Genomic DNA, 12,817 nt, shown 5'->3' with positions numbered 1-12,817 from the left:
CAGGGACCCCCTCTACCACCAGTCTCTGAGGGGGGCCTCCACCAGGGACCCCCTCTACCACCAGTCTCTGAGGGGGGCCTCCACCAGGGACCCCCTCTACCACCAGTCTCTGAGGGAGGCCCCCACCAGGGACCCCCTCAACTCCCTCTACCTGGCCCCCACAAGCACCGGGTGGGTGAGGGGCATGGGGTCAAGGGTGGTGGGGGGAGACAGGGTGAGGGTGCTGGTCATGGATGAGGGTTAGGGTGGGGGAGTCAGGGGTGGGTGGAGGATGGGGGTTAGGGTGGGGGAGTCAGGGGGTGGAGGATGAGGGTTAGGGTGGGGGAGTCAGGGGGGTGGGTGGAGGATGGGGGTTAGGGTGGGGGAGTCAGGGGGGTGGAGGATGAGGGTTAGGGTGGGGGAGTCAGGGGGGTGGGTGGAGGATGAGGGTTAGGGTGGGGGAGTCAGGGGGGTGGGTGGAGGATGGGGGTTAGGGTGGGGGAGTCAGGGGGGTGGAGGATGGGGGTGAGGGTGGGGGAGTCAGGGGGGTGGGTGGAGGATGGGGGTTAGGGTGGGGGAGTCAGGGGGGTGGGTGGAGGATGGGGGTTAGGGTGGGGGAGTCAGGGGGGTGGAGGATGGGGGTTAGGGTGGGGGAGTCAGGGGGGTGGGTGGAGGATGAGGGTTAGGGTGGGGGAGTCAGGGGGGTGGGTGGAGGATGGGGGTTAGGGTGGGGGAGTCAGGGGGGTGGGTGGAGGATGGGGGTTAGGGTGGGGGAGTCAGGGGGGTGGGTGGAGGATGAGGGTTTGGGTGGGGGAGTCAGGGGGGTGGGTGGAGGATGGGGGTTAGGGTGGGGGAGTCAGGGGGGTGGGTGGAGGATGGGGGTTAGGGTGGGGGAGTCAGGGGGGTGGGTGGAGGATGGGGGTTAGGGTGGGGGAGTCAGGAGGGTGGGTGGAGGATGGGGGTGAGGGTGGGAGGGTCAGGAGGGTGGGTGGAGGATGGGGGTGAGGGTGGGGGAGTCAGGGGGGTGGAGGATGGGGGTGAGGGTGGGGGAGTCAGGGGGGTGGGTGGAGGATGGGGGTTAGGGTGGGGGAGTCAGGGGGGTGGGTGGAGGATGGGGGTTAGGGTGGGGGAGTCAGGGGGGTGGAGGATGGGGGTTAGGGTGGGGGAGTCAGGGGGGTGGGTGGAGGATGAGGGTTAGGGTGGGGGAGTCAGGGGGGTGGGTGGAGGATGAGGGTTAGGGTGGGGGAGTCAGGGGGTGGAGGATGGGGGTTAGGGTGGGGGAGTCAGGGGGGTGGGTGGAGGATGGGGGTTAGGGTGGGGGAGTCAGGGGGGTGGGTGGAGGATGGGGGTTAGGGTGGGGGAGTCAGGGGGGTGGGTGGAGGATGGGGGTTAGGGTGGGGGAGTCAGGGGGGTGGGTGGAGGATGGGGGTTAGGGTGGGGGAGTCAGGGGGGTGGGTGGAGGATGGGGGTTAGGGTGGGGGAGTCAGGGGGGTGGGTGGAGGATGGGGGTTAGGGTGGGGGAGTCAGGGGGGTGGGTGGAGGATGGGGGTGAGGGTGGGGGAGTCAGGGGTGGGTGAAGTTCAACTCTAACACTGACATCAACTTAGTTTGTATTGTTCAGTGAGTTGCAGAGGCCAGTGGACTACGTGCCTATGAAGCCCATCACCACCAGGGGGCAGGAGAGCATCGGCCTTCTCAGCGTCAACTCACCCTCAGGAGGTCAGTCTGCTGCCAGCACTGGGGGGTGTGGGGGTAATCACTGGAGATATGAACATATATTCAACCATTTTTAACTTTATTATTTATGGCTGGCAAGTCTGAAAAACAACAATTACCACTGTCACATACAGGGACATTCACATACAGTGACATTCACATACAGTGACATTCACATACAGTGACAAATGCACAGTACCAGTAGTCATGTTGAACTTCAGTGGGATCCCCACCACTGTGTAGTAGATCCCTGGGTCTCAGTAAGACCCCCCCCCCCCCCTCTAAACCCTGATCTGAACGTCTAGGGATCCGTGGGAACTCAGACGAGCTCCAGGAGGAGAAGGAACAGGCGCTGACCTACGATGTCCTGCTGAGCATCGCCTACCAGGTGGCCAAGGGCATGGACTTCCTGTCCTCCAAGAACGTAAGTGGAGAAACTACGTTTGGTTGCAAAAACTAGATATATCCAGTTTGAGAAATATCGGTTATTTGACATTAATGTTTAAGATACCATAGGATTCTGTGGACAAATGCATTTTTAGGTACAACAAAACTCTGATGACAGAAATAGTTCACCCATAGGGAACCTAGTAGCAGTCCTTTCTGATAATAAAACGCTAATGGGAAGAATTGGTGTTTCTCATTTTGCCACAAAACCCTTCACACTGGCCCCGCCCTCAAAACCCTTCACACTGGCCCCGCCCTCAAAACCCTTCACACTGGCCCCGCCCTCAAAACCCTTCACACTGGCCCCGCCCTCAAAACCCTTCACACTGGCCCCGCCCTCAAAACCCTTCACACTGGCCCCGCCCTCAAAACCCTTCACACTGGCCCCGCCCTCAAAACCCTTCACACTGGCCCCGCCCTCAAAACCCTTCACACTGGCCCCGCCCTCAAAACCCTTCACACTGGCCCCGCCCTCAAAACCCTTCACACTGGCCCCGCCCTCAAAACCCTTCACACTGGCCCCGCCCTCAAAACCCTTCACACTGGCCCCGCCCTCAACATGAATATATACTGAACTACAGCAAAGTCCTCTATCTGTTTCCCTTCTCCACACGGTTTCACTACAACCAATGAGCTCAAACGAAAGAAGGATCTGATACATCCCATAATGTGTCTGGAGACAGAGCTTTGGAGCCACTTCTGTGGAATTCTAGTGTCACTTCATTAATGCCCTTCACGTGGTGCCATGGTTAGACAGGCCCCCACTCTGCAGGTGTTTAAATCACGCCTCAAAACTCACTTATATTCTTTGGCGTTTTCCTGACATGGCCTAAGAGACTTGTCCTTTTTCATGTGACATACTGCGTATGTTTTACTATGTGCTCTTTGTGTGTTATTGTTGTTTGACTTGTGCAGCACTTTGGTCAACTTTGTTGTTTTTAAATGTGCTCTATAAATAAAATGGTATGGTATGGTATGGTATGGTAATGAAACTGAAGTATAGATCTGTATGATTGATAATGATCATGGGAAATGGAGTGCACTTATAGAGCGTTTTTAACCAGCGCTTTACAATATCCTCTCATTCACCCTTTCACACACACATTCACACACACATTCACACACCAGTCGCAGCAGCTGCCATGCAAGGTGCTAACCTGCTCATTGGGAGCAATTTGGGGTTCAGCGTCTTGCCCAAGGACACTTCGACATGTGGACACAATGAAGTATAGATCTGTGTGATTGATAATGATAATGAAGTATAGATCTGTATTGATAATGAAACTGAACTATAGATCTATGTGATTGATAATGAAGTACACATAGATCTATGTGATTGATAATGATAATGAACTATAGACTGATAATAGAAAGTGTATGAGTGATTTTGGGCGTGTCCACCTGCAGTGTATCCATCGGGACCTGGCGGCCCGGAATGTTCTGGTCACCCAGGGCACACTGGTGAAGATCGGGGACTTTGGACTGGCCCGGGACATCGACAACGACTCCAACTACGTTGTGAGGGGAAACGTAAGCCAAGCACAGGAACACCTCTCCCACTAAGACATTCTGCTGCCCTGTTGTAATACCGAGGGAGGCCTGTAGGGGGGGCTGGAAGGAGGCTTTGGGGTTACAGGTGGCAGACGAGCTAAGAGGACAGAGATGTAGAACTGGATGCTGACAGGTGGAGGGTGGAGTCAGTGTGCCCTATCACGCTATGGAAAGTGAACTTTCTGTATTTTTGAATGACCACACTTTCCCAGTTCCTGGAGGTCACCTTGCCTCTGGTCTGGGCATGCCCAGTAGCGTCAGTGACTGACGTGTGATCTGGTCTGGGCATGCCCAGTAGGGTCAGTGACTGACGTGTGATCTGGTCTGAGCATGCCCAGTAGCGTCGGTGACTGACGTGTGATCTGGTCTGGGCATGCCCAGTAGCGTCGGTGACTGACGTGTGATCTGGTCTGGGCATGCCCAGTAGCGTCGGTGACTGACGTGTGATCTGGTCTGGGCATGCCCAGTAGCGTCAGGGACTGACGTGTGAGTGTGTTGTGTACAGGCGCGTCTGCCAGTAAAGTGGATGGCTCCTGAAAGCATCTTCCAGGGCGTGTACACCATGAAGAGTGATGTCTGGGCCTACGGCATCCTGCTGTGGGAGATATTCTCACTGGGTAGGGAACTCAATAGAATTGACATCTTTCCTCTCCAGAGAGACCAGTTGGTCCAGCTTTAGGGAGACCTGCAGTCTGTTCCACCTCTCGGGTGCATGAATACTAAAGGCAGACTTTCCTACGTTGGTGTGACACTGAGGTGCATTCAGCCTTATATGTGTGGAATACCCTGTGCTTCATACACACACACACACACACACACACACACACACACACACACGAAATACTCTGTACTATGGTGATGTCTTTGTCTGATAGTTGTCTTTGTCTCGCTCTCTCTCTCATACACACACACACACACACACACACACACTATTGCAGGTGTTACTCCATACCCTGGTGTGAAGGTGGATAACAGCTTTTATGCGATGATTAAGATGGGGTTGAAGATGGAGCGGCCGTGCTACGCCAGCGATTCTGTGTGAGTGTCCTCAGTCCCTCCTTCAACAAGTCTGCTGCCCCAGTCTGTCTCTCCGTAGTCTCTCCCTAGTCTCTCCCTAGTCTCTCCCTAGTCTCTCCCTAGTCTCTCCCTAGTCTCTCCGTAGTCTCTCCCTAGTCTCTCCGTAGTCTCTCCCTAGTCTCTCCCTAGTCTCTCCCTAGTCTCTCCCTAGTCTCTCCATAGTCTCTCCCTAGTCTCTCCCTAGTCTCTCCCTAGTCTCTCCCTAGTCTCTCCATAGTCTCTCTCCAGACCCAAATGCCACATTGAATCTCTGAGCTCCATGAGAGTGGTTTGAAAAATGGGTGGGGAAGTCGTTACTGATTGGTTCTGCCAGGATTTCAGCAGTACCAATCACTGGCCAGGATTTTAGCACCAGATTTTAGCATGAAGTGTTCCAGACCCATAGAGAGATCTGCACCATGCAGTAACGTAGTTAGCGTAGCTCACGCAGCGTGTCAGCTTCTCATGGCTCTGCCGCTGAGACTAGCTTCTTCAGAACATTCCACCGCCGTACACAAACCTCATAGAAACACCATGATATCAACACCAGGGTGTTCACCCCCTCTCTGTCCCTGTGCTGGTCCCTCCCCTCCATCTCTCTGGCCTCCTCCCTCTCTCCTCCTCCCTCCCTCCTCCTCCCTCTGGCCTCCTCCCTCCCTCCTCCTCCCTCTGGCCTCCTCCCTCTCTCCTCCTCCCTCTCTCCTCCTCCCTCTCTCCTCCTCCCTCTCTCCTCCTCCCTCCCTCCTCCTCCCTCTCTCCTCCTCCCTCTCTCCTCCTCCCTCTCTCCTCCTCCCTCCCCGCACTTGTCCTTCCCTCCTGCAGGTACAGGATGATGTGTAGCTGCTGGTCTTTGGAGTCACATGAGCGCCCTACCTTCTCCAAGCTGGTGGCCTTCATCGATGACCAGATGGCAGACATGGAGGAGAAGGTGAGGCTCTGCTATGTGGAAATGATCAACCTGTTTTACCAACCATACAGGCTTTATCATTCACATTCCATTCACAGCACTTTCAAGTGATTGCACAAGGTAATGTTATATGTCTGACGGTGACCCTCCCCTACCACTTCTACCATAACATCCTGGACCAGAACGCTGATGACTCACTGTACCAGAATGCAACAGTGAACCTTGACCTCTCATTCTTGGCCAAAGAGAAGGCGAGTCCTCCTCAGGCACAGTCACAGAACGAGTACTGCGGGACTCACGCCAGGGAACAGGTCACGACCCCACCGTCTGACCCAGACGCCATGGAGGATCAACCATTACAAGCGTGTCATGCCGACCCAGAATGAGACCTTGAAAGAGTGTCTGTCACAGTTTAAGACTGTAGGATTGATTAGTAGCTAAATGATTGCTCATGAATAGGCGACTGTCTAGCCTTCTCAACTTCCTTTCTATGAAATGTATTTAAGATCTTTTTTATAGTGGTTAATTTATGATAATATTTTAGTGATATTTTACTGAATGTCAATTAAAACAAAGTCAGTAGTTTTATGGTCATATGTATCATTATGCTGACTTTGTTTTGAATGTAGCATTTGATGCAATGTTTTGGGTGAAAACAACCACTTATTTGAGAATATTTCATAATTTTTATTTCTTAATTCTGTGTCACGTAGCTGATTACTTTTTGAACTATGAGTAACTTTAGTGTGATTATTTTTGCTTTTGAGGAGAGATAATAACAATTGAGTGTTTAAGGGAACATTTCAACATTTAACGTAAATTGTATACTATTTTTATATTTGCATTTATTTTAGCTCTAACAGATTTGTATTGTTTTTCAATTTTCTATTGATCTTTACAGTTATTATATATTTCCAATAAAGTTTTTGAAATGGCAAAAGTTTTCCTTTAAGAAGGAACATGTTTGATCTCCTGGGAATGAAGAGCCATCATGTCGTGGCCAGATGGCGCCAGAGTCTCATCGCTTAGAGAGAAATGGATCATGAGTGAACTGTGTCGCCTGGTCAGTCATGGTCACATCAGATAGCTGCTGTGTATTAGAACAGTTGATCCCTGTAGATACGACGAATCATAGAGGCGCAAACAGTTCCTAAACGTGTCTTACTGAGTAGCCCATTATAACATGATTGATATCTTTAATCATAACTCTTCTTGGCTGGTAGGTCTTGGCTCTGGCTGTAGGTCTACGTTTTTCTGAAATAACTTCGGACACGTTTACGCAAAATACTTAGTCAAATAAGGCTGCATGGCCGTATGAGCCCTGGTGCGTTCACCTCTGGGCAGGATTTGCACACCGGGCTTCTCGGACTGGTCGAAGGTCAGTGAGCTGCTGCCTGCATCCCGTCAGGCTGCTTTGGGGAGACTGTGTTAAGACGGAATGGACATCAGTGCGGTTAACACGCTTTCTTATGAGGATTTTTTGGATGTTTTTGGTAATCTGGTAGAGAAATGCCCAATAATAACGGCCGCAGTGTGGTCACGCCGTCCCTTTACGAGCCTCGGGGACCTGGAGACCGCCATCCATGAGTTTATCGAGGCCCTCCCCGAATCAGGTAGGGGAACATAGTCTAACAGAGAACCTGCTGTAATGGGGAACATAGTCTAACAGAGAACCTGCTGTAATGGGGAACATAGTCTAACAGAGAACCTGCTGTAATGGGGAACATAGTCTAACAGAGAACCTGCTGTAATGGGGAACATAGTCTAACAGGTAACCTGCTGTAATGGGGAACATAGTCTAACAGAGAACCTGCTGTAATGGGGAACATAGTCTAACAGAGAACCTGCTGTAATGGGGACCATAGTCTAACAGAGAACCTGCTGTAATGGGGACCATAGTCTAACAGAGAACCTGCTGTAATGGGGAACATAGTCTAACAGAGAACCTGCTGTAATGGGGACCATAGTCTAACAGAGAACCTGCTGTAATGGGGAACATAGTCTAACAGGTAACCTGCTGTAATGGGGAACATAGTCTAACAGAGAACCTGCTGTAATGGGGAACATAGTCTAACAGAGAACCTGCTGTAATGGGGACCATAGTCTAACAGAGAACCTGCTGTAATGGGGAACATAGTCTAACAGAGAACCTGCTGTAATGGGGAACATAGTCTAACAGAGAACCTGCTGTAATGGGGAACATAGTCTAACAGAGAACCTGCTGTAATGGGGAACATAGTCTAACAGAGAACCTGCTGTAATGGGGAACATAGTCTAACAGGTAACCTGCTGTAATGGGGAACATAGTCTAACAGAGAACCTGCTGTAATGGGGAACATAGTCTAACAGAGAACCTGCTGTCATTTTTCTGAGATATTCCGAGTCTTTCTTGTATTTGGACGCATCGCACTGACACGTCCCGGCGCGCGCACACATAGGCTATAGGCTACACACACACACTCACTTACACTTCACACTCTGCAGGCTACACATACACACTCACTCACACTTCACACTCTGCAGGCTACACACACACACTCACACACACACTCACTCACACTTCACACTCTGCAGGCTACACATACACACACTCACTTACACTTCACACTCTGCAGGCTACACACACACACTCACTTACACTTCACACTCTGTAGGCTACACATACACACACTCACTCACACTTCACACTCTGCAGGCTACACACACACACTCACTTACACTTCACACTCTGCAGGCTACACACACACACACTCACTCACACTTCACACTCTGCATACTCACTGTAGGCCTAGGCCAATATACAGGGGCGTTTCACACAAAATGCATGGCCCTATACATTAACAATCACTGTGTGCCCCCCCAATAGGTAGCCTATAGGCCTATTGAAAAACTGCAATACACTGATTCTGATTTACAACGTGACAATTCCTATCAGTAGCCTAGTTGAGTATGTAAATGGATGTAAAACTCCTGTGTTGATCTAAAGCTTGTATGGTCACGGCCGGTAACCTGCGCGCGTAAACGTCGTGTGTGTGTCCAGGCAGAGAGGGGATCCTCCGGTGCCACCCTGACCTCGGGGGGCGGGACCTCCGGAGCGGCAGCCTGACCCGGGACTCGCGAGAGGAGCAGAGCCACGCCGGACTGGACGCGCTGGACGCGGTGGAGATCTCGCGCATGACGCGCCTCAACGCGGAATACAAGGCGCGCTTCGGCTTCCCGTTCGTGATCTGCGCGCGGCGGAGCGGCAAGGCGGCGATCCTGCGCGCGCTAGCGGAGCGGCTCAACAGCGAGCGCGTGGCCGAGCGGGCGCGCGCCCTCGAGGAGGTGAAGAAGATCTGTCACGTGCGTCTGAAGAGGCTCGTGCTCCCGGACACACCCAACAAACTGTGACTGTGACGTCATGGCCCCTGTGTTTTGTTGTAACAATGCTGAATAGCCTGCATGCATGGCTCTATAGAGAAATCACTGAGCCATCGATGTTGTATTATTGTTTATTAAATGATATAAATAAATACCCACTGTTATTGTTTTTGGGAATACATTATCATATTATCATAGCCATTTAGTAGGCTAGCCTAATTGGCGGCTATAGGCCTATAGGCTACGTTTTCAGAACAAGCACATCAACAGTGATAACATAGACCTATGGGGATAGAGATTTATTTTTCTAATTGAACAATTTCTTGGAATAGCGTAGCCTATATTGCATTGCCGGTATTAGGCTATAGGCTACAATTACCTCTTGTCATACAGTAGCCTATGTTGGATAGGCCCATAGTAGTACATAAATGAAATTATTGTACAATTTTCAGAGCATGTTGTCAAAAGTCTTGTAAATGAAACTGAAGTGCATCTGTTTAGTTAAGCACTTGGATCTCAGCTCTCAGCGCCTGTGTGGTGCTCTGTAGAACCGCTAGAACACAAAGCTCTGCGGAGTCCTCTGTTATAGGCTACTGCCCTCCTCTGGTCAGAAGGAGCGGTCGCTGCCCATGGTGGCTTTGTGTCCCGTCACTGGTGGACAGTAGATTGTCGGTACCACCATAATATGGATGGAGTTCACACCTGGGAGATGAGACCATAGAAAATGTCCCTGTAGTCCTTACTGTTCCATATATGGATCTGTCAGAGCTCATAGAATAAGTGCCTCCTCTGTCGTGGGTTCATCAAGCTAGGCTGGGTCTCTGGGTCCTAGGAGAGCGTGTAGGGGCGAGGAGGGAGAGGTGTGAGGGTCTGCTGCCGTGGAGGGCCCCATGGCGGCCACGGCCCCCGCCCCGGCCTCATCCTTCAGGTCCCCGGAGGTGATGGACGAGTCCTGGTCGGGCTCCGCCCCCCGGCCCCTCTTCTTGTCCTCCTCCTTCTTCCACTTCATGCGTCGGTTCTGGAACCAGATCTTGATGTGTCGCTCCGTGAGGCTCAGGGTGATGGCCAGCTCCACGCGCCGCGGCCGCGAGATGTACTTGTTGAACAGGAACTCCTTCTCCAGCTCCAGCAGCTGGGCGCGAGTGTAGGCCGTTCTGGTGCGCTTGTTCTCCTCTGCCTCCATCATGTAGGGCCCTGGAGGAGCGCGTGTGAGGAAGAGAGAGGGGAGGAGGTTATGTTACCGCACAGAGACATCTACTGGACACACACTTGCCCAAACAGACTTAAAAACACAATGATTGCTAACAACGTTTGCTGTGTGACTTTGTATTAGGTTTAGTGGGATCAGAGATGTATGGTGTCTGTAGAGGAAGGGGTGGACGTTTAATATAGAATTTGCCCTGAAAGAAATGTCTCCTTTGGGTTATAGACAGGCAAACAACAGATCACAGATCAGACCGTTCACAGTTGTCCAGTAGGCTAACCATATTGAACTTGAAGATTGAAATTAGATGCAAAACAATCCGCCAAATTCTTGGGCTTACGGTAGCCTAACTGTATTCTCATTAATTCTACTGTAGCCTACTCCCGTTCATTCTACCGTACTCTCATTCATTCTTGGTCAAAAAATAAAATAGGCCTAACAGTAGGTGTTGGGGGTGTAAAAAAACAACCATGACCTTTTCTACATTTTGTACAAGAGTTGGTTGAAAATTTTCAGCATTATTGATCTGTTTTATGTGGGAAAAAGAATTAGGCTACATGGGTATTTTCTATCAGTACATTTAGCTACTAATTTTCTAACTGAAATACACACATAATGTGTAGGCCTACAGATAACTCATTTTGATAAGTGTGAATATCATGGTAAGGTAGGCTATCGATATTGTGCCAAAGAAAACGTCGAGCTTTACGCATCAATCTGAATCCAATGTTTTGTGGAAATTGTTACATTAGTTCATTTAGTGAATTTTTTTTTGCTATTGGATAGATAGCAAAATTGCTAACCCTTAAATACTATTTTTGCAATAGTAGGCTAATCGTAGCCCACACTAGGCTACATCGTGTCTATTTACGCTATAGCCTACTCCAAATAATTTACATAAAACTCAATGATGAAGTAGGCTAATTTATGTCTTTCAAAAAAGTCTGGTTTATTTTACCTTTTAGCATTCATCATGTTCCTCCCCGAACACCCTCGCATTTTAGACGAACTTTGACAACAAAATGGTTAAATATGGCTTATATAAAGCCAATAATAAATACATTATGTCATAAAAATCTAAATTGTAGGCTATTTAATAATAAATTAATATATTTCTATTCTCAATGTAGGCCTATGGCTTTTACGCGTACAGGCCTAGTTTAATCTTAATATACTTAGTCTAGACTTATTCGATGAGAACTAGTTAGAAATTTCGTTCAATACTTTAATGCAGGCGTTTTCATTTTTTGTGGATGCGACGTAACTTTTTGATAAGAAATTCCTTGACTTGGCCGTTTATTTACAACCAGTCCAGTTTAAAATGGCCGCATATGGAGAGGAGTAAATTTAAGTTGCTTAGCCTACTTCATAAGAACCCACCAGATTCTAATAGGCTATGGTATCAAATTTAAATAGTTTAATTAAACATAGGCCTATAGCACATTTTGTAAAATGAATGTAGAATCCTGATGAGGAGAGCATGGATATAAACATTTTGGTAGCTTAGTAGGCCTAGAGGGCAACATATTGACCTGAGGAAATATAGCCTATTTAGCACTGGCCTCCTCGATCCCCAGACGTCCACCTCGATCATAAGAGAAGGATGAAATCTAGGTGAATTTAGGCCAAAGGTCACAGAATCTATCATGAACATGACCTATGTTGATATTTGACCGTCATTATGGATCATTTTGTCCTATGAAGCAACATTTAAAATGTTCTGAAAGGATTTTAATTATGAAAATTAGGATTTTACAATATTAAATGCTGGCCTTATCAGGTCTTTATTCGTTTCTGAATGTTGAGTGCTCCAGTTTATGAAATAGCTCATTTATGTTATTGTGTAGTCCTAAACGCAAGCTTTCTGAATCTCTCACTCACCTATATATTGGTTAAAAAAACATCAAGAGTTGAACACAATTACATGTTGAAACAAACAGGTTATATTAATATTGTTCAACTGTAGCATAAGGAGGGAATTACCTGTCCATTGCCCCTTCCACGTATGTGCGTGAGACTTGGTGGTTTTCATCCAAGGGAAAGGGAGGTGAAATCTGTTCCTATCCCCACACAGAGAAGGTTCCCCCGACTCTCCATAGCCACCGGCGGGAGGAAGAGGCTGCTGGGCCGCCTGAGGGTGGTGGAGCTGCGCCACACCTGGATCCTCTCGCATTGGCAGGTTGTAAGGAGAAATATCTGACAGGCTCGCCTGTTCTAAGACTCCTATGGACGGCGTGGTGTAGGTGGCCTGGGCCTGTCTGCCCATGTAGAGGCATGGCGGCGGGCTGTGGCGGTAGTCCTCGCCCTGGTGTCTCTGGAAGGCGCAGGAGTCCTTGAAAAGCTGCGCTGGGGAGTAGTAGTGCTCTTCTCTGTTCATGACTGCCGGGGCCCGGGGCTGGTGTGTGTGCACATGTACCTGCTGCGCCCTGCCTCGGCGTCCAACTCCTGCTCTACCTGCGCTGCCTGTCTGGCGCCGCTATAGGCCCACAGGTGTGTCACTGTCACCATGTGACCCCGCTGCACCTAAGTCATTGGTCTCAGTGTTTACACACTGACAACTTGTCGCTAGTTTTTCCTCCTTTAGCCTGCTGTACCTT

The 12,817-nt window shown here is 49.7% G+C and overlaps 3 protein-coding genes across 3 annotated transcripts in view; 2 read left to right on the top strand and 1 right to left on the bottom strand.

Annotated features, from left to right (window-relative positions):
* Positions 1 to 6,101, top strand: part of LOC311313362 (receptor-type tyrosine-protein kinase FLT3-like) — a 19,917-nt gene extending 13,816 nt beyond the window's left edge. The window contains exons 16-23 of the mRNA XM_084443486.1: positions 1 to 171; positions 1,601 to 1,698; positions 2,001 to 2,119; positions 3,550 to 3,672; positions 4,199 to 4,310; positions 4,632 to 4,731; positions 5,572 to 5,677; positions 5,815 to 6,101. The exon at positions 1 to 171 is cut by the window's left edge and continues 133 nt beyond it. Of these exons, the coding sequence (XP_084299612.1) occupies positions 1 to 171; positions 1,601 to 1,698; positions 2,001 to 2,119; positions 3,550 to 3,672; positions 4,199 to 4,310; positions 4,632 to 4,731; positions 5,572 to 5,677; positions 5,815 to 6,042 (1,057 nt within the window). The 3' untranslated portion in view covers positions 6,043 to 6,101. The remainder of the gene's footprint in view (positions 172 to 1,600; positions 1,699 to 2,000; positions 2,120 to 3,549; positions 3,673 to 4,198; positions 4,311 to 4,631; positions 4,732 to 5,571; positions 5,678 to 5,814) is intronic.
* Positions 6,102 to 6,904: 803 nt separating this feature from the next.
* On the top strand, positions 6,905 to 9,172 carry urad (ureidoimidazoline (2-oxo-4-hydroxy-4-carboxy-5-) decarboxylase). The gene is made up of 2 exons (XM_084443354.1): positions 6,905 to 7,269; positions 8,697 to 9,172. Exons 1-2 carry the CDS (start codon positions 7,095 to 7,097, stop codon positions 9,044 to 9,046), a joined length of 525 nt encoding a protein of 174 aa, XP_084299480.1. The 5' UTR covers positions 6,905 to 7,094; the 3' UTR covers positions 9,047 to 9,172.
* A 652-nt stretch (positions 9,173 to 9,824) lies between these two features.
* On the bottom strand, positions 9,825 to 12,597 carry pdx1 (pancreatic and duodenal homeobox 1; the record flags this gene model as incomplete). The annotated part of the gene is made up of 2 exons (XM_084443483.1): positions 9,825 to 10,210; positions 12,204 to 12,597. The coding sequence occupies 2 exons, from the start codon at positions 12,595 to 12,597 to the stop codon at positions 9,825 to 9,827; spliced, it is 780 nt and encodes a 259-aa protein (XP_084299609.1).
* Between the last annotated feature and the right edge of the window lie 220 nt (positions 12,598 to 12,817).

The sequence above is a fragment of the Borostomias antarcticus genome (assembly GCF_949987555.1).
Source record: "Borostomias antarcticus genome assembly, chromosome: 9".
Lineage (NCBI taxonomy): Eukaryota > Metazoa > Chordata > Actinopteri > Stomiiformes > Stomiidae > Borostomias > Borostomias antarcticus.
This window is presented reverse-complemented; position numbering and strand designations above follow the sequence as displayed.

What these genes read in the sequence shown, in the direction of transcription:
- urad (XM_084443354.1), top strand. Translation starts at nt 7,095, where the DNA reads ATGGACATCAGTGCGGTTAACACGCTTTCTTATGAGGATTTTTTGGAT. An exon ending in CGAGGCCCTCCCCGAATCAG is followed by an intron (nt 7,270 to 8,696) that starts GTAGGGGAACAT and finishes GTGTGTGTCCAG; the next exon opens with GCAGAGAGGGGATCCTCCGG.